General features: G+C 58.3%; 1 protein-coding gene across 4 annotated transcripts in view; it reads left to right on the top strand.

The window, feature by feature from the left end:
• Nucleotides 1-11,777, top strand: part of PKNOX1 (PBX/knotted 1 homeobox 1) — a 57,272-nt gene extending 45,495 nt beyond the window's left edge. For all 4 annotated transcript variants that reach the window (XM_086676063.1, XM_086676061.1, XM_086676064.1 and 1 more), the window contains 4 exons: nt 728-856; nt 4,846-4,922; nt 7,357-7,529; nt 9,739-11,777. In XM_086676063.1, the coding sequence (XP_086532189.1) occupies nt 728-856; nt 4,846-4,922; nt 7,357-7,529; nt 9,739-9,950 (591 nt within the window). In that variant the 3' untranslated portion in view covers nt 9,951-11,777. The remainder of the gene's footprint in view (nt 1-727; nt 857-4,845; nt 4,923-7,356; nt 7,530-9,738) is intronic.
• Nucleotides 11,778-18,312: the final 6,535 nt, after the last annotated feature.

The following is an 18,312-nucleotide window of genomic DNA, read 5'->3' on the forward strand; positions in this document are numbered from 1 at the left end:
ACACGGTCCCCACGGGTGTGCTGGGCATCAGGTGCGGCGCCTGGGACCTGCCGGGGCCTGAGGCCTATCCTTACAGACCTCAGATCTCTCTTTCGTTTGTGTGCAGGACATTCGCGGTGCCCTGCCTGTCCTTCCTTTTGAAAGGCAACGGACAGAGCGTGTTCCCTGCTCTCCGCAGGGGGTGGGGGCATCTGTCGTGGCTGCGGAGGCGTCTGGGCCACCGGCGGTCCCTCGTCCCTTGCTCTGTGATGCTTCTGTCTGCTCCTGTGTGTGCCTTTGCCCCCTGCTCAGCCCACGGGCCGTCTCCAGCCCTCAAGCCTTCCTGCCCGTTCTTGTTGATTGCCTGACAGCTCTCTCGGCTGGGGGAGCGGTGTTTTATCACGTCCCTTGCCAGAGGACGCAAGGCGCAAACGGGCAGTGGATGAGAGGGCCGTGGGGTTGGCATGTCGACAGGGGAGTGACCCCGGGGAGCTGTCGGTGCCCGTGTCACCTGCCTCGCCAGATGAGGGGCCACTGACAGCGAGACGGCCGTGCCCGTGGCGATGATGCCCCGGGATCCTCCTCCCGCCCCCAATAGCCTGCACCCGCTCCAGTGCACGTGCCCCTGCTATCGACAAGTCATTTATCCGTAGATCTTTGGTTATTGTCTCCATCTGAAGTCCTGAGCCACTTGGATGTGTCATAATTTTCTGTGCTTTCTAACATTTTCTTTTCAATTGTTTCAAAGCTCCAGTTACAGTTAAACCAAGATCTCAGCATCTTGCATCAAGATGACGGCTCAGCTAAGAACAAAAGGGGCGTTTTGCCGAAGCATGCCACCAACGTGATGAGATCTTGGCTCTTTCAGCACATAGGGGTAAGAACGCAAGTGACCGCACCGCTAGCCGCACCCCGAGCTGCTTGCTTTCTGGCGCGCTTCCCGCGAAAGATGTGCTGGTCTGCGCGAGCAGGCCTGGCGGGAAGTATCGGTCTTTTGTCGACCGTCTAAACGTCGGGGTGGAGTACGGGGCCGAAGGAGGGTTACCAAAACCCGGAGGCCACCCCCTCAAGTGACTTAAACAGGAGGGCACCCCTGGTGAAAAGGGAATACTTCCAGCTCACGTCAATCCCGTGCGTGCGTGAGAGCCAGCTCCCCGTGAGTGATGACGGGGTGAGGTGGGGTGAGGTCAGTTAGGGAGGCGGGCAGGCAGAGGCTGGGTCGGGGCAAAGCCTGGGCAGACAGCGCGATGTCGCACGTATTGGACTTGAAAGGAAGAGGTGGGAAGGTCGAAGATCGCGATGTGGACGGAGGGGGGAGCACGTGACGCAGAGTGGGGCCCACAGGCAGCACCAGCCCATCCACGTTGTGTGTGTGCACCTGTTTCCTCCCCTGGGTCACGGCCACGTCGTCTCCGCAAGGTGTCCCCTCCCGGGAAGCACTTACTTGCTGCTCCGTTCAGCGGGGGACACCCTCAGCCCGCGTGCCCCTGAACCTGCGGGAGGCGTGTGGCCCGGAGCAGCTTCCAGGAGTGACCGCCCAGCCTGCTGGCCGGGACCAGGAGTGACCAGGTTGGCTTTCGGGGGAGCGTGTGGCGAGACCGAGGTGGGAAAGTGGACGCCACGTGCTGCGTTAAGCCGCGTCCGGCAGAAGGAGGGGCCTTTGTGTAGTGAGGAGGGACAGGAGGTCGGGAGGTCCGGCAGGGAGCTGCCTGGAAGCCTCGGGAACCAGCTTCGCGGCCGGGTGCCTCCATCCCAGCTTGTTTTCTCTGGTGCACGCGCCCCCTGCCCCTGTGGCCCCAGCCTCCACGCAACCACATGGAGCGCCCCCGATCGCCGTGGCCGTGGTCTGGCTCTGCCCCTCTCCGTCACTGCCATGGGTGCCTGCTCGTGCCTTTGGCTGCCGTGGCCTCTTCCTCCCTGCCCCGCGCTCCCCGTCCGCATCCCAGTGCGCCGTGCTTGTCCGCGAGGTGCCTGTGGGACCCAGGGCTCCTCGCGCCCTTTCCCTGCATCCACCGTTCGGGAAGCCCGCTGCCTGGGCCCGCGGCCTGCGTTTGTTCCCGGGACCGGTCTCCGTCCTCACCCCGGCTGTGAGCCACGAGGCCAGCGTCCATCTCGGTCATCCCGCGTCTTCTGGGGTTTGGCCCTTGCCGCGGCCGGGTGGCACCCCCTGTTCTCTGACTGGCGTCAGGCTCCCTACCCGGGAGCTGACGGTCCAAAGTAGCAGCCGGCTGGAGGCTTTGAACCGGCATGTGACGTCGCTGAGCAGTCGGGGTGGGGAGGGGGGCAGGACCCCTCTCCCTTTCCTGGAGGGAAGGCTCTGAGGGAGCCGGGCCCCCGCTTCCCTCCTGCTCTGCTGTCCTGTTCTCCGCTAGCCACCCCCGCCTGCAGGACACGGCAACACGGGTCAGAGAGGACGGTGCCGTCTCTGAGCGGCGTGGCCACACCTGGAAACGTGTCCCGAAAGGTTTCACGTCAAGAGGAGAGGTTTTATGGATGACGGGCACAGCGATGTTGGGTATCCCGACGCCAAGACTGGGCGTGGGGTTTAGGACACACCCGTCTGCCGGACTGTTACACAGCTGGTCAACTCGGCAGCGAGGGCTGGGGCGCCAGGAAGGTTCGGGCAGGTGGCAGGGACTGAGGGCGGGACGTACCCGCGTCTGAGCCCACTGTGATCTCACAGCCGATGTGTGGTCGTCACGCTACAGACAGGTGGTAGGATCGGCATTTTTCTTTCAAGTTTCCTTTAACGCCGGAATGATTTGTGAAACAGTAAACCCTGTGACAAGGTCGAAGTAAAATGTTCCTTTATTTCCCCCCATGAAGCATTCTCTGTCTCTCTTGCCCTCATGTCTCGGAAATCGCATCCTCTCCGGTGGTGTTCCCAATACGCTAGGATAGCGTTTTCTGCTGTATGATGGCTTTCTTTGTTTTTTGTTTTGTTTTTGGTGAAAGCACTTAGGTTTCCTGCCCCCTTTGATTTTATGAGCTTCTATTTATTATTTTTTTAAGTTTATTTATTTTGAGAGAGAGAGAGAATGAAGGAAAGGCAGAGAGAGAGAGAGAGAGAATGAATGAGGGAAAGGCAGAGAGAGAGAGAGAGAGAGAGAGAGACAGTCCCAAGCAGGCTCTGCTCTTTCAGCTCAGAGCCCAACGCGGGACTCGAACCCACGAACCCTGAGATCATGACCCGGGCCGAAATCAAGAGTCGGGCCTTTAACTCACCGAACCCCCCAGGGGCCCCGCAAGCACGGTATTTGCATTTGCGCGGCCTCTACCTCCGGCCATGTGCTGTGGGCAGACCGATTGAACCGCCGTCGTCTGAGGGAGCAGGCACGCTGTGGGGGTGAGCGTGGCGCCCCACTGGCGTGACTCCCGCCCACCGAGTGATACTCACGGGAGCCTCTGCCCCCGTGTGCTCTCTGGGGCCCCGGGGCGTCCACCAGGGACGTGGGTGCGCATAGGTCTGAGAGTAAACGTCTTGACGGTTTCTGCGTGCGGACGGTAATCAGTCTTGGAGAAACCGTTTATGCCGTAGGTGGGAATTATCTTCCTCTGGGACTTCTGTGACTTTTGATACGTACTTCTGGTTTAATGCTGTTTATTTATTTATTTATTTATTTAAAAAAAATTTTTTTTTCAACGTTTATTTATTTTTGGGACAGAGAGAGACAGAGCATGAACGGGGGAGGGGCAGAGAGAGGGGGAGACACAGAATTGGAAACAGGCTCCAGGCTCTGAGCCATCGGCCCAGAGCCTGACGCGGGGCTCGAACTCACGGACCGTGAGATCGTGACCTGGCTGAAGTCGGACGCTCAACCGACTGTGCCACCCAGGCGCCCCAGTGCTGTTTTTTTTTAAGTGAAAGGTACTAATCACAAGGGAAGGAGTGACGTAGCAGACACGCGCATCCCCAGCGGTGGTTCGGTCCGCTGACCGCGCACGCTGACCTAGCGGGGCGGCTCCCGAAAAGCCGTCCACGCGGCCCCTTGTCGGTGTCTCCTCACGATACCCGTGACAGAAACGTGTCACCCCGTGGGACGGGCCTGGAACAGCCTGCCCTGCCCCTTCCCCGCGCCCTCCCGTTTACCCAGCTGTCGGATGGGGAGTGCGTGTGCCCTCCTGCCTCAGTTTCCTCATCTGTAGAATGGGGATGACCGCCATGTCAGAAGTGACCGAGGAAAGCGGTTCACTGTAGGACGTGCAGCCTGATGTCCGTGCCGTCTGGCCGGGTCAGAGCTCAAGCCTCTGTGCACAGCGTGTGCTCCTAACATACCCTCGATGGGGCGGTCGCTAAATTACCGGCCGTATCACGTGGTTGGGACAGTGACCCCCGCGGTGGCAGCAGCTCCTGGCGGTTGTGGCACCACTTGTGCCGTCTGTGAGCCTCCGGCTGTCGCAGCCCGCCTTTGTCTGGGCCCCAACTGCCGCGTTGGTGCTGAGCGGCTCCGGGAGACGCTGCATTCTGTGCGGGATGTTTCTAAAACAAGTTTGTGAGGCTGAAGGCGTTTTGGCAGAACACTATCGCTGCTCAGCAGTCTTTTTGTTAATGTTTATTTATTTTCAGAGAGAGAGAGAGAGAGAGCATGCACACAGTGGGAGGGGCAGAGAGGGAGGGACAGAGAGAGAATTGCACGTGGGCTCCACAGCGTCAGCCTGACTCGGGGCTCAGGCTCACAAACCGTGAGATCACGACCTGAGCCAAAATCGGAAGTTGGACGCTGAACCCACTGACCCGCCCGCCCAGGCGCCCCACTACTTAGCGGTTCTTACTAAGGACTGTTCACGGGTTTCTCGTCTACCCAGAGAAGCCGGAGTTCCTGTGTAAACACCGAGGTTCACGGTAACTTTTCTTCTTGTTTGTAGCATCCCTACCCAACAGAAGATGAGAAAAAACAGATCGCTGCTCAGACAAATTTGACACTACTCCAAGTTAACAACTGGTAAGATGCGCCCGCTCCCCGAGGTCGTGCCAGTCAGCGCGATAGAACCCTTGAAAGCACGGCCGCTAATCAATAGCGGAATTTGGCTGAAGATTCCTGAGTTCTTTTAACCAGCAGCACTGTCGTCAGGACTGGGATCGGTGGCGGGAGGCTTGAGAAGAGATCAGCACACGCTTTCGGCTTTCGGGGATCAGTGGCCCTCACGGTGGACTCTCTGCCCACACACTGCTTGTGCAGTTAGACTTGCGTGTCTCCGCCGTGTTTCTAGCCCCGAGCCCCCACGCTCAAGTCCGATGGCCTGTTTTCATGGGTAACCTTCTCCGGGTGGTGACGGCCGCCATGAGGCATCCTGACCTCGGGGGCACCCCCCGTGGCTCTCCCACCTTTGGGAACCTTGTGCCACTTTGTTCAGCTCTGAGTGGGGATCCAGGTGGTGGTCCCACCCACAGCAGGGTCCTATGGGGACCTCGGGGCCCTACGAGGGACACGCCTGGGACAGGGTTGACTTCGTGGATGCAACATCCTCCTGTTCTAACTCCGGTGTCACGTACTGTCGTGGACGCCTGAACCCTGACCGCGTGCCCCGGAAATCAGGGCTGCGCCCGTCAGTAATGGCGCTGGGGTCCAGGGGCGCACTTCCATTTTGTGCGGTTGTCACTTGTGTCCTTTGTGTTCACGTGCGCCCGTGTGGACGCGAGTCCAGCTTACAGAACGGGCCCGTGTAGAAGAGAAGAGAGCACACGTCCCATCAGTCGGAAATACCGTTAGAGCTTACACCTGAAGGTCAGGTGGGCTCCAGGGTACGTGACGGGGTCTCCCGGCATACGCAGTCGTCTGTGCGGGACGGGTGCTCAGGTACCGCACCAAACATCTCCGGTATCCTGCCGTGGGCCATTGTTTGGGTTCCGGGAACCGGTGATAGACCATACTCCTTGAACTGTCTCCTGTGGAATCTTGAAATGCCGTTAGCAGAAACGGAGGTTTCACATGTGTTGTCGCTGTGACGTTCGTGACGGCCTAGGACACGCTCCGTTTCCTCCTGTCCCCTCGCGTGACACGTCCTGTCTCGGTTCGGTCCTACCAGTGGTCGATTCGTTGGGGGCGAATGTTAGAGACACTTGTTTGCGCATTGGGACGCTTTTGCTGCTGCCCGGCCTTCCCACTTTTCTTCAGGGTTGACTTCCTTGAGCTCTGTTAGCAGAATTGTCTTGTCTAGAAGGTTTGACCTCAACTTTTTTTTTTTTTTTTTTTTAATTTTGGTTAATGTTTGTTTTTGAGAGAGAAACAGAGCACGAGCAGGGGAGGGGCAGAGAGAGAGAGAGAGAGAGAGAGAAACAGACAGAATCCGAAGCAGGCTCCAGGCTCCAAGCTGTCAGCACAGAGCCTGACGTGGGGCTCGAACCCACGAACCGTGGGATCCTGACCGGAGCCGAAGTCGGACGCTCAAGCGACTGAGCCACCCAGGCACTCCTGCTTGTTTCTGTTTTTAGGGCGTATCTTCCTGCAATTGTAGATAGTTTTGAATGCGAGGGTTATATTTTTTAAACTGTATTTGACTAATCTCTACCCCCAACGTGGGGTTCAGAGTCACGACCTGAGATCACGAGCGGGCCAGCCAGGCACCCGGGACCGTTAGGATTTTAACGCGAAGTGACCTTGTCACTGGTCCGGGCCCAGCTCTGTTCTGTGTCGGGGGCACCGAGAGCAGCGTGTGGTGGCACAGCACCGGGACAGAAGTAGAGCCCGCGTGTCCGCTGGTGCTCGTCTTTCTCTTGCTGTCAGGGTCCCGCTGCGGGGGTTAGCAGGCTGGGCTGCGGCGAGAGGTGAGCCCCTGTCGCTGTCCTCCTGGAGGAGGCCGGGCTGGTGCAGCTGTGGCCTGGTCGGAGCGTGCAGTCCGAGCTCGCCAGCGGCCACGGGCGTCCCGCAGGCTGCGGTCACAGCAGGTGGGGGGTGCGGGGAGACAGTTGCCGGCAGGGGTGCAGGCTTTCCGTCCACGCACTTACAAGCCGCCTGCCCTGCCGACCTCAGGCTCCCGCAGCAGCAGTGGTTGTGCGCGTGCGGGGTCAGGGGTCGGGTCCCTGCGGGGGTGGTGAGTCGCTTCTGAGCTGCCTCGTGGTGGGGGTGGTTAGTGACCTAGGAACTTAGTTCCTCTGGGACTAGCCCGTCGTGAGCGGCGTGCAGGGTCGCAGGTCTGGCCCCAGAGCCGTGCTTGGAGGGGACCACGAGGTCAGGGCGGGACAGGACCCCCGGGTGTGCAGTGTGGCCGCTCCCCGCCCCCCTCCCCGGGGACACCGGCGCCCCACCTGCCATCCACGTGTGCTGGGCCGGGGGAGAGGTGCGCGGGCCACCTGAGGTCCAGGCTGGCTCTGACGCCTCCCCTGTAGGGACGTCTGCTGTCCCAGTGACCGCTTCTGGTGTCGCCCTCCACACCCAGGTTCATCAACGCCAGAAGACGGATTCTTCAGCCCATGTTGGATTCTAGTTGCTCAGAAACTCCAAAAACCAAGAAGAAGACAGCTCAGAACAGACCGGTCCAGAGGTTTTGGCCCGACTCCATCGCCTCGGGAGCTGCACAGCCGCCGCCCAGCGAGCTGGCCATGTCAGAAGGTGGGCCTCGCAGGGACTGGGGGGGCAGTGGGGACAGGGAAGGGGAGGGGGGGCGTGGGGGGGGGGGCCCAGAGTCTGGGGGAGGGCCTGGCTGCTTGGGGGCAGCAGGGGTGTGGGCAGGGACGGCCTTGACCGCGGCGGCAGCCGTGAGCCTTGGGTCGCGGCGGCTGCGGTGTTTCGCGCGTGACGCGTGAGGGAGGCATCGTGTACGGAGCGCGGTGCGTCTGGGAGGCCCGGTGTCCTGTGCGTTCTGTCCTTTTCCCCCTTTTCGTGTTTCTTTTCCCTGGGAGCTCGGAGCTCAGGATGGAGCTCTGCCAGCCCCACCACCTGGCATCTCACCCCTTTTCCCTGTGAGCCCCCGCGGCTGGTCCCCTCTGACGGTGTCCCTCTCCCTCATCACAGGCCCCCGTCCCCGCATGCGCCATAAGCACCTTTCCGTGGGCACGCCTTGCCCAGGTGTGGACTGTCTGGGTGTGTGTGGTTCTCGGTGTGTAGGTGGTGTTCCCAGCCCGTCCCCACTGTCTCGTTCTTCCTGTTTTCGCGGCAGTTTGCTGTTCCCGAGGAAAGTCCGCGGTCCTTACGTCTTCAAACACTTTCTGACGCCCCCCCCCCCCCCCGCCCTGCCCCCTCCGGGCCCCCAGGTCCCCATCTGTCCCGCTGTTCTTTCTAGGGTTTGGGATTCTGTCTCTCGTTTCTGTTTTGATAGTTTCCACGTCTGTGTTGGGGCTTCGCTAACCTTTTCTCCCGTGGTTAAGCTGCCACCGGTCCCACCACGGGCGTGTCTCAGGGTGGACATCATAGTGCGCGTTTCCGGAAGTTCGGGATAGTCTTTGGCGGCTCTCGTGGCTCCCCTTCGTAGCATACAGTCACAACAACCGCTTTGATGGCCTCCTCTGCTGGTTCTAACATCTGTCAGCCCCAGGCTGGTTTCCGGTGACCCGGTTTTCTGCTCACTGTGGGTGGTTTTCCTGCCTGGTGATCCTGGACTGGATGGCAGGCCTTGGGAATGCCACCTTGCTGGGGGCGGGTGCTTTTGCACGGGGGCAAGGCTCCCGAGCTCTGTTCCAGCCCTGAAGGGACCCTCTCGTGCCCTGCTCGGTGATCGGCCCTTGTTTGGTGACCAGCGGTGCTCAGTCCTGGGCAGACCACCCGCAACCAAGGCCGGACCTCGGATGGCACCCCACCCCCACGCCCCTCCACCCGCCTGGCCTGGGCATCGTCTTCCGATCTTTTCAGCTGGTTCTTCCCCGGGGCTTGATTGTCTCCTGCCGCCCGTGCAGACCTCCCTCCACCGAACGGACGAGCCGGGCTGCCCACAGATGTGCCGGCCTCGCGGTTGGGACGGGCCCCTTGCAGCGGGCTGTGCATCACGCTTCATTCTGTTTCTTGAGGGCTGGTGTGTGCATTTGAAGCTTCATCGTTTGGGTTTTGATATGCGGTGGCCTTAAGTTTAAATAATTTATATTTTCAGTTCTCGTTTTGTCTTTTAGTCCAAATTACTTAGGATTAGTATTAGGTCTCTCTCCCTCCTTCCGGCCTTGGAAAAGGCAGTGCCCGTGTATTGGGGGAGAAGTTCAAACAAGACTTGCCAGTGACCAGTAAGTTTCTGCCGCGTCTTGGCTTCTGGTCTTCTCCAGAAACTGTCCTTATCACCAGTCTCCCGTACATGCTCCCAGCGCATCTGTGACGTGACGTGATGTACCGTGTGGGGGGCAAGGACGGATGAGTGAATCTCTTTAAAGGTGTTTCCCACATTCTACCGCCCGACACTGTCTCCCGCTGCCGTCGTCACTTGTCGCTGCTCCTGGAGACCTTCAGGGACGAGCGTGTGAGCCCCCTGGGCTGCTGGGGACCAGCGTGTCCCAGGGTCCTCCTTGTTCCCCTTGTCACACGGTCTCCCCGACTGCGACCTGGCCCCTTGCCTTTGTCTCCTTGCTCCTCATCTCGTCCTGCGTCCCAGTCTCCTGTTCCCTTGCGGCTCCTGCTTCTGCCCTGCACGCCCGCGTCTGTATGGCCCCTTACGGACCGCCTGCAGACCAGGAACTTGCGCCGCGTATTAGCGGAGGAGGGTCTGACGTCTCCTAACCCCTGGCGATCGTCCCAGAGACTCGCGTGGGGGTCCCAACACGAGGTCGGAGGAGCGAACGGCACCCGGCTGGGTCACGAAGTGTCTCCCTGGGTGGGCGCTAATCTGAACGTTCTGCCGCAGGAGCCGTCGTGACGATCACCACGCCCGTGAGCATGAACGTGGACAGCCTGCAGTCTCTGTCCTCGGACGGCGCCACCCTGGCGGTACAGCAGGTCATGATGGCGGAGCAGAGCGAGGACGAGTCTGTGGACAGCACGGGGGACAGCGGGGCCGCGCTCGCCCCCACCCACATCAGCGGGCTGGTCCTGGAGAACAGTGACTCCCTGCAGTAGGGCCGGCACAGCCCAGAACCGCGGGGCGGGCCTGACTTTTTACAGTTTGCACAGCAAACATTTTACACACTTTTATTTCTGACATGTTTTATACGTAGATGGAGAAGAATGCACTTTTGTATTTCATAGTGAGCTTCAAGAGCGCCCTCGCGGGCGCGGCGACTTTCCGGTGTGCGTGTGTGTGCGTGTGTGCGTGCGCGGTTTTTAAGGAGATTCTTTAAAGGTTTAACGCTAAAAGTGTGATGAATGACAGACACCCCCGTGAGCCCCTGATTAGTTAAGGAATAGTGCTGCCATTTTCTAGAAAATGATGCAGTTTTAATTTCGTTCTGTGGTTGAAGCAGGTCCCAGTGGGCTGGTTTATTTGTGTTGCCCACGGATTGGAGAGAAGCTTCTGCACCTTAAAACTGCCAGTGCGAGGTAGACGCCCACGGCAGCAAAGTGCGTGTGGCCCGTGGTGAGCGTGCTCTGGTGGACATACGCCGAGGTCCCCACGGACTTGGTGAGCCTGTTTCATTTGCTATATATGAAAAGAAACTCCTATTTTTACCTTGCTGGAATTATTGGATAAAAAGCTATTTTTATAAATTCGCTATGAATTGGATTATGACTATATTGAGGATAAAATTTCTAGAGAAGAAACACACGTGCTTACTATTTCAATTTGGAATGTTCTGAACTGACCAAATTTAGTGAACCTGCCCAAAGGTAGCTAGCATTCCACGGTTCTCCACCGTCCCGGGGGAGCGATTGACATGTAGTACCGTAGAAGAAACAAGCGTCTAATGCAGTTTTGACACCTTCGGACTTCAGTTTCTATGTAAAAGCTCAGATTGCATTTCACACTTGATCTGAACCTGTATCTAAAGGTGTTTGCTAATAGGACTTAGGTGAGTTAAGTGAGGTGGTAACCAGTAGTCAGAAGCTGTGACCACACACTTCAGTCTAATTTAAACTCGACTACAGTTAAATGGTTACTGCACCAGTTAGCTGTGTATTGTTTTAGAAGTTTTTAGTCGGCCCTATGTTATGCATAGAATGTTTATTATAAACTAATATAAGATGTGCTCTGTGCCACTGGCTCAGAGTGAGGCCCAGTAACCAGCACCCGCGCTGTTACGCAATTAACGTGTCCCCAAAGCGACACAGCTCCCCGGGCGGGCTCTCCGGCCTCAGCTCACACGCGTCTGCCGTCGGTCCCGGGGTCAGTATTTTCTCCCCGTACGTCATCACTTTGGAATTCCCGGCCCCCGCCCCCACCACCTCCCCCCCCCACCCCCCACCTCCCACCCCCACCCCCGACTTGATCACATGAGGTTTGGAGTAATTTTAGGACTTCCGTTTCCCGGTGACAAGGCAGACCAAAAGAGTAGACTGGGTTTTGTTGCCTTTGTTTTCATTTATTTGCAAGTGGGGCTTTTGCTCAGAAAACAAGCCACCTTGTCTCATCAAGCCTTTGTGTCGTCTTAAAGGGGACGCCCAGTGTTCGTGTTTCTAAAAGGTGGTTTGGTGTTTGGGAAGGTCACCAGTTCTGGAGATTCAGCAGCCGTCATCAGTTACGGACCAAGGTTACATTGCAGGATATCTGGAGCTGGGGCAGATTTTTTCTGGAACTGATTCCCCTCCCCCCCCAAAATTGGTTAATTACAGTTAATCACAGAAGACTTATTTCCTAGGTAACTTAGGAGGCGGTAAGAAATACATAGAATTTTCTTTGAAAAATACTTCAGGAGCTTTAAAAGAAAAAGTGGACTAAACTCTTTTGGAGCGAGAACAACATTTTTAAGCAACAGTTGCGTTCCTTATTTATAAACAATTTGTAATATTTTCGGTTTCGTAGATCATTTTAACTTGACCTAAATCCTAACTTGGTTGGACTTCTTGAAACTAGGAGCTGTGGACACCAGCCAGCCACCTCCCTCCCTCCCCAGTCCCTCCAGTCGCCCCGCTCTTTGGGTGCGTGTGGACTCACAGGCAGGTCACTGCCCCCCACCCCCACCCCCCCCCGCCCCAGGGGTCACGTTCACTGAGCTGCGGTAGCCTGTTAGTCGAGGGCTGCACAGACTGCCCGTTTGGAGACAGACGGGGGCCGTGCGGGGTCCCGCTGCCCTCGCTGGCCTGGGATCAGCCTTCCGTGCCCGGTGACGCACCGCGCCCCCTGCGGCCGAGGCCGGTTTCCTTAGGCTCGAAGTTCTTACCGGGTTCGGAGGACTAGGATAAGCCGTCCAGAGACGGGGCGTTCGTGGACAGGCCTCAGCTTCCCCCCCCACTCTCCCCGCGAATAACCGAGGTGCTCGGAGACAACCTTGGCGTGGCAAGCCGTTTCGGCTCATAAAACCGCTGCCCGGCGTGCCTGTCGTCGGTTTGCATTTTATAAACCCCCATCTTCCGGCCCTCGGACCTTCAAGAGAACCTCTGAAAATGGGACTCCCTCGAGCGTTCATTTTCACGGAGCAGATGCGATCCTGACTTTCCGCCAGAAGGACGCTCCGGATGTGTCCCCAGACCCAGAGTAAGAACGTCGTTACCCTCCCGCGGCTTCGCCGGCCCCGGCTTCCGTTTTCTGGCTGCAGGTAGTGCCGTCCGTTTCAGTCTCTGTCCGGGACGCACGGCGGGGCGGCAGCTGGTACCAGAGCGCACCCGCGGGTCGCAGCGGCCTTTTCTGTGCTGCCCTCACCTGTCTGAGCCGGCTCGGGGCCCTTGCCTTTCAGACAGACCCAACCCTACCTGGACGGTGGGCAAGGCCACCTCTGGCGGTCAGGGACGGAAGTGACCCAGCAGTCTGCCTTTGTTTTAGTTGTGTTCGGTCTACGAACTGACAATCTTTAAAATGTGAATACTGTCACGGTATGTTTTCTTGGATTGTTGTCTCGAAAGGGGATTTTTGTGAAGCAATTGATTTATCAAAGCAAAAAAATTAAAAGTAGAAACATGCTTCGTGGATGTGTCATTTTGTAAAGCTGGTGGCACCGTGAGCTGTTTTTCCATTTTAAGGAAAACACTCAAATTGGTGACGGGTTTCGCTGGGGACGCGGGGCTCGTAGTGACCCCTGCACGTTGTTGGAAAAGGAGGATTGCACTGGAGCACTCAGGTCCATTTGCATTTTCTGGAATCTTCTTCAGCTGCTCACTTCCATTAGCTGTTGGCATTCCGGGAAAGAATCGGAAAGCTTTTGTTTGTTTTTTGTTGTGGTTTATCATAAATGTAATTATTTTGACAGTAATGGGAAAATGCTTCGTCGGTGACATATTGCCTATCATAGCGCGTGTTGTGGAATGACCCACGGCCGCTCCCGGACACGTCGGAGCGCCACGTTAAAGCCTTTTCAGCGAGGTTTCTTCTTCGTAGGCCAGTGTGTTAGAACTCCCCCCACGCTGTTTATGCTCAGAGGCTAAGGTCAGCAGACTCGAGTATTTTTAAAAAGTGCATCTGAAATTGCAAGCCTTGCGGGTGACTAGACGAGCCGGCTCTGAAGTCTGTTGTTTTAGGAAACGTTCTGAGCAATTTGATGGCAAATGGAGCCCCTGTGTGCTCTCTCCAGCTCCACTAGGTCAGAGGTGAGAGGCGGACATGAATTGTTAACCAGGTGAGACCTTGGCCCGGTCCTTGACGCCTTGAGGGTTCAAGGGCTTTGTTGGTAAAAGGAAGAAATTGGTGTATAAGGTTTATTCTAGCTGAAAAATTAACATTTATTTTCTTCCGAGGTTTTATTTAAATCCAAGTTAGTTAACATTCTCCGCAGTCTTGGCTTCAGGAAGAGAACCCAGTGGTTCATCACTTCCGTACGAAACCCGGTGCTCATGCCAACAGGTGCCTTCTTAACGCCCGTCACCCATCTAGCTCCTCCCCCCACCCACCTCCCCTCCTGTCGAAAATGTTATAACTAATAAAATCCTATCCGTCTGTCTGGAGAGATGAGTAAATGAGTGATGACGTGGCGAACCCTGAAAATAAGAAACCTGTTTGGATCAATGTTTGCATTCGGTTATTCTCTGCGGAGGTCATTACGTTCTGCATTTGGTGTTTGGCCCGAGTGCTGTGCTCTAGACATTCTGAGAAGCAGTTCTCAGTGGCAATTATTTTTGCCCTTTCACAACAGGCCCTGCCGTCTTCGCTAAGACCTAAGATCTCCGAACCGTTTTTACGCTCGAGTTTGCACAGCTGCAGAGCAGAGCGTCGAGGCACGTGGGACCAGGAGACAGAGGACCCCAGGCAGGCGGCGGGCCCGGGGCTGCCTTCCGGGGCGCCCACCGGCCTGGTCCCGCCCCGTGTCCCCAGGCCCAGGCCCAGCCGCCCAAGGAGGCGGCCCACCTGCTCTCAGCTAAGGCCTGCCTGGGGTGGCCTACTGGACTAACCAGTATTTTCCACGCAGACGGCATTTAGGAGGCAGATCTCGCACAGGTGGTTCCGTGTCCCGCATCGTCATTTAAACGAACCCAGGACGTCAGCCTGCAAAAGCCGGTGGTGACTTTAATATGAACGAGGAATTCTTAAGTTGCAGTGTGGTTGAAAAGGCACGTTTTAAAGATGTCGATGGCTTTAGTTGCTTAGGCGTTTTTAGAGAATGGCGTGTAGAAAGAAATCAGGTACGTTTTAAAATATTTTGCTTTACGTCACCTCAGTTTTCTCTGATACTAACACAGCGGTCGTGTCAGAAAGAAGTGGTGAGGCCTGTAACCGTTTACGCTCGCTGCCAGTGTAGACCTGAGCTCTCGAAACCAGAGTTCTGTTAGACACGGCTGGAGCTGGAGGCAGAGCAGCCACGGAAAGAGTGTTTCTAGAAGGAGAAGTTGAGTGTGTGGAGGACGATGGGCTGGGCCCCCAGGAGGTCGCTGATCAGAGCAGGTGGAGAGAAGTGGGGGGAGGGCCGACGCCAGCGGTCCGGGGGCCGCGGGGGGACGGCGCTGGGTCAGTGGGACATGATGAGGGGCGTCTTTCTCACCTCGTGGGAAGCCTTTTAAGACCCCAGACACGTAAACGGCCCAGTGGGTTTGGCCGGATCCAGAGGAAGCATTCGTGCCAGGGAAGGACGCTGTGCACCGAGCAGGTGGGAATCCGAGAGAAGTGTTTTTCTTTTCTAACATCGACAACCAGCGGGGAGTCCGCATTTACGTTTGAGGGGAGAGTCCTGCAAGTCAAAACGAAGAGGCCTGGCAACCCAGAGCGGGGCAGGGGACGTCGTGGGCAGGTCCCCGCAGGGCCAGTGTGAACACTGCCCGGCCCGCCGGTGGCTCACCACAGTCAGGGATCTAGGGCTTGAAGCTGCTTTGTCTCGGAAATGGGGGCCTGTGGCCTGGGGGTAGGACCCTCCTCACCGGGACCGCCGTCGCGGGGTCCTCCCGGTGTGCGCCGTCCCACAGGCCCAGCCGGGGGGCCGCGACAGGGTCCCCTGAGGGCCTCTGCGGAGACATCCTGGGCGCCCGGGCCGGGGAGAGGTGAGGGGTGGTGGGCGCAGGGCTGTAGGCGGATGAGCCAGGTGCGCGTGGCAAGCAGGTGTTCTCGGGTCTGGCTCGGTTGACGGGGCGGGGTCGGGCCTCCTGACTCGGACGGAAGGCCGCGTGGCGGTGGAGGGGCAGGGGGACCAGGGCGGGTCGTCCTCGGGGCCCGGGAATGGGCGTCCCGCTCCGTCAGGTCGTCCGTGCAGGGCAGGGGGAGTCCGGTTCCGCGACAGCCTTTTACCTCCACGTCCCTCCAGCCGGCGAGGCCCTGCCCCTGCCCCCGGCACCAGCCCGGGCGAGGCCGGAGGTGGAGGCCCGGGCCCTCCGGGTTCAGCCTGTGCTGCGGGCACGTCCCGGGGCGCAGGGCCCCCCTTCTCAGCCCTGCCCGCTCGCGCCTCTGCGGCAGGTTGCCTTCCGTCGGGGAACGGTCTTGGGAGGCAGGGGGCCTCGGGCCAGAAGTAGGGCCTTCAGGGGACGGCGGCAGCTCCTCCCCTCGTGGATTAGGGCCTTTGCTCCCTGTGAGGGAAGGGTCGGGCTGGCGGGTGGGGGTCTCCCCGGGCCCTGCCCTGCCCCCCAGCACCCCTGTGAGCGAACACGGCCTCTTGGGGGGGGGGGGGGCGGGAGGGCCCCTAACGTCCGGGCTGTCGTCTTTCCCCTCCCGGTGCTCTGCTGAAGGGGGGCTGCCCCGAAGGGGTTTGTCCCTCTTTGGATCCAGTCACCGGGTAGCCCCGCAGCCGCAGCTCTGAGCACGAGGAGACGTAGGATGCACTGGGTTACCCGCTGCCCGTGTTGTCAGGCCGACGTTCTCGGGGCCTCTCCGCCTGGAGTGGGAGCAGGGTGGCAACAGGACGGACAGTGAGGTTGGAAGACAGGTCGGAGGGGAGGGGAGGGAGGCAGAGGCAGGCCCGTGCATCCCGCCGCTCTGTCAGGCTGTCAGGACACGGACGTCCCAAGCCGGGTGCCCGGGGTGGAGGGACGCAGGGACGCGGGGCCTTGTCCAAACCTTGTCCAAACCCCGCGTGTGCGGTCCGTCACCAGCTCTCTGGAGGCCCAGCAGTTAACGCCGGGATCCGGAAGGGGAAAACGCGTCTTGCAAATCATCCTTACTTGGGATTGCAGAGGTTGTCTCACGGTTCGCTGCCCGTCGAGTGGACGTCCTGTAACCGTTTGGATCCTGAATCTTTGCCCGGGAGTGTTCGTTTTCTGCAGTGTCAGGGCCTGGTGGCTGCTTAGTTTTCCCCAGTGGCCTCGGCGGTATTTCCAGCCCTGCGCGCTCTCCTGGGCCTTTGGCCGTTGAGTGAGACCTTTCTGAGCCTGGGCCAGGTCTTGTTCCCGCCGTGACGTCAGAACTGGGTCACCCAGAGTGTCTGACCGCGGCCTCCGCGGTTTCCAGCAGCCTCCCGTCCCTGTGCCCCCCAGTCCTCCCGTCTTGTCAGTGGCCTTGGACTGTCTCTCAGGGTCGTCACACGTGGTTCATCTGCCTTTGCCTTTCCTTAAAGGTGTAAGCTTTTAGTGGAGTAAATACCTGTTTCAAAATGCAACTTTTGGGTCGCCTCGGTGGCTCAGTTAGGTGTCCGACCTCGGCTCCGGTCAGGATCTCACTGATGGTGGGTTCGAGCCCGGTGTTGGGCTCTGTGCTGACAGCTCGGAGCCTGGAGCCGGTTTCGGATTCTGTGTCTCCCTCTCTCTCTGCCCCTCCCCCACTCATGCTGTCTCTTTCTCAAAAATGAATAAATGTTAAAAAAAATTTTTTAATGCAACTTTTGATTTTATTCACTAAATTAGAAATACCTGGCATGTATTTGTTACCGTACGTTAAACTCTCACTTAATTTTAAATTTAAAAAATCTAGACGGCTCAAACGGTCCTGAGGCCATCAGCTTGCACACACACTGCCCGCCGAGCTCGCCCACCAGGCAGCACGCAGGGTCCCTGCTCACCGGTGAGCGTGTGCCCTGGCGGAGCGCCCACGAGCACCCTGCCCGGGTAGCCGGGGGACACGCCGCGCAGCCAGAGCGGGCCTCCCGCCGTTAAGGCCGGCTTTCGGGGACCCCAGCGGGCGCCAGGGTGGGTGGCGCCCTGATGGGGCATCGCCTGCTGGCGTCTGCCTCACCCTGCCCGGTCAGCGGGCCAGGCCTCCCTCCTCTCCCCACTCTCCCGGTGGTTCCGGTAAAGGGTTAAGAGGGATCGGCAGGCCACCCTGGCCGCGCCCGCTGGCTTGTAAAGCTCCTCTGTTCTCCTGACCCCGTGGCCTCTGCTGTAAGAGCCAGCAGCCCGGACACGGTCGCCGGGACCTTGGAAGCCGGGGACTCACCCAGTGCAGAGCATTAGCGCACACGTGTGTGTGGGTGGGACTTGTCACGCGTGACCTCCAGACCAGCGAGCTGACCCGAATAACCAGAGCCGGCCTCTGGTGAGGGCGCTGCTCTGGGGAGGCGGTCTGTCCGTGACCGGGCAAAAGCGCTCCTGCATCAGACAGGCACCAAGCCCAAAATGAGGGGCAGCTCCTTGGCTCGGCTCTGGAACGTTCTCCCCTGCTCATTCTGGTCCCTCGGGCCTGTCATGACTTTGTCGGCACATTTCTGCCCTGGGGCCTTTGCACTGGCCGTGCCTGAAGCCTAAATAGGATTCTTACTTGCCATCTGCTGCTAGGCAGCCTCATACAACTTTCTAGTCTCAAATGTCCCCTTTCGGTGGGCATCAGCTCAACCTGCTTCTCCGCTCTCTGCAACCCTTTTCCTGCTTTTTCTTTTCTGTCATTGTAGTAAAATACACATAACGTAAATACACCATCTTAACTAAATTTTTAAGCATACGGTTCTGTGGCATTAGGTATGTTCACATTGTCGTGCAACCCATCCCTACCGTCCATCTCCAGAACTTTCCGTTTTCCCAAACTGAAACTCAGTCCCCATTAAATACG

This window comes from Puma concolor, chromosome C2 (genome assembly GCF_028749965.1).
Source record: "Puma concolor isolate L17-30 chromosome C2, mPumCon1.1.hap2, whole genome shotgun sequence".
Classification (NCBI taxonomy): domain Eukaryota; kingdom Metazoa; phylum Chordata; class Mammalia; order Carnivora; family Felidae; genus Puma; species Puma concolor.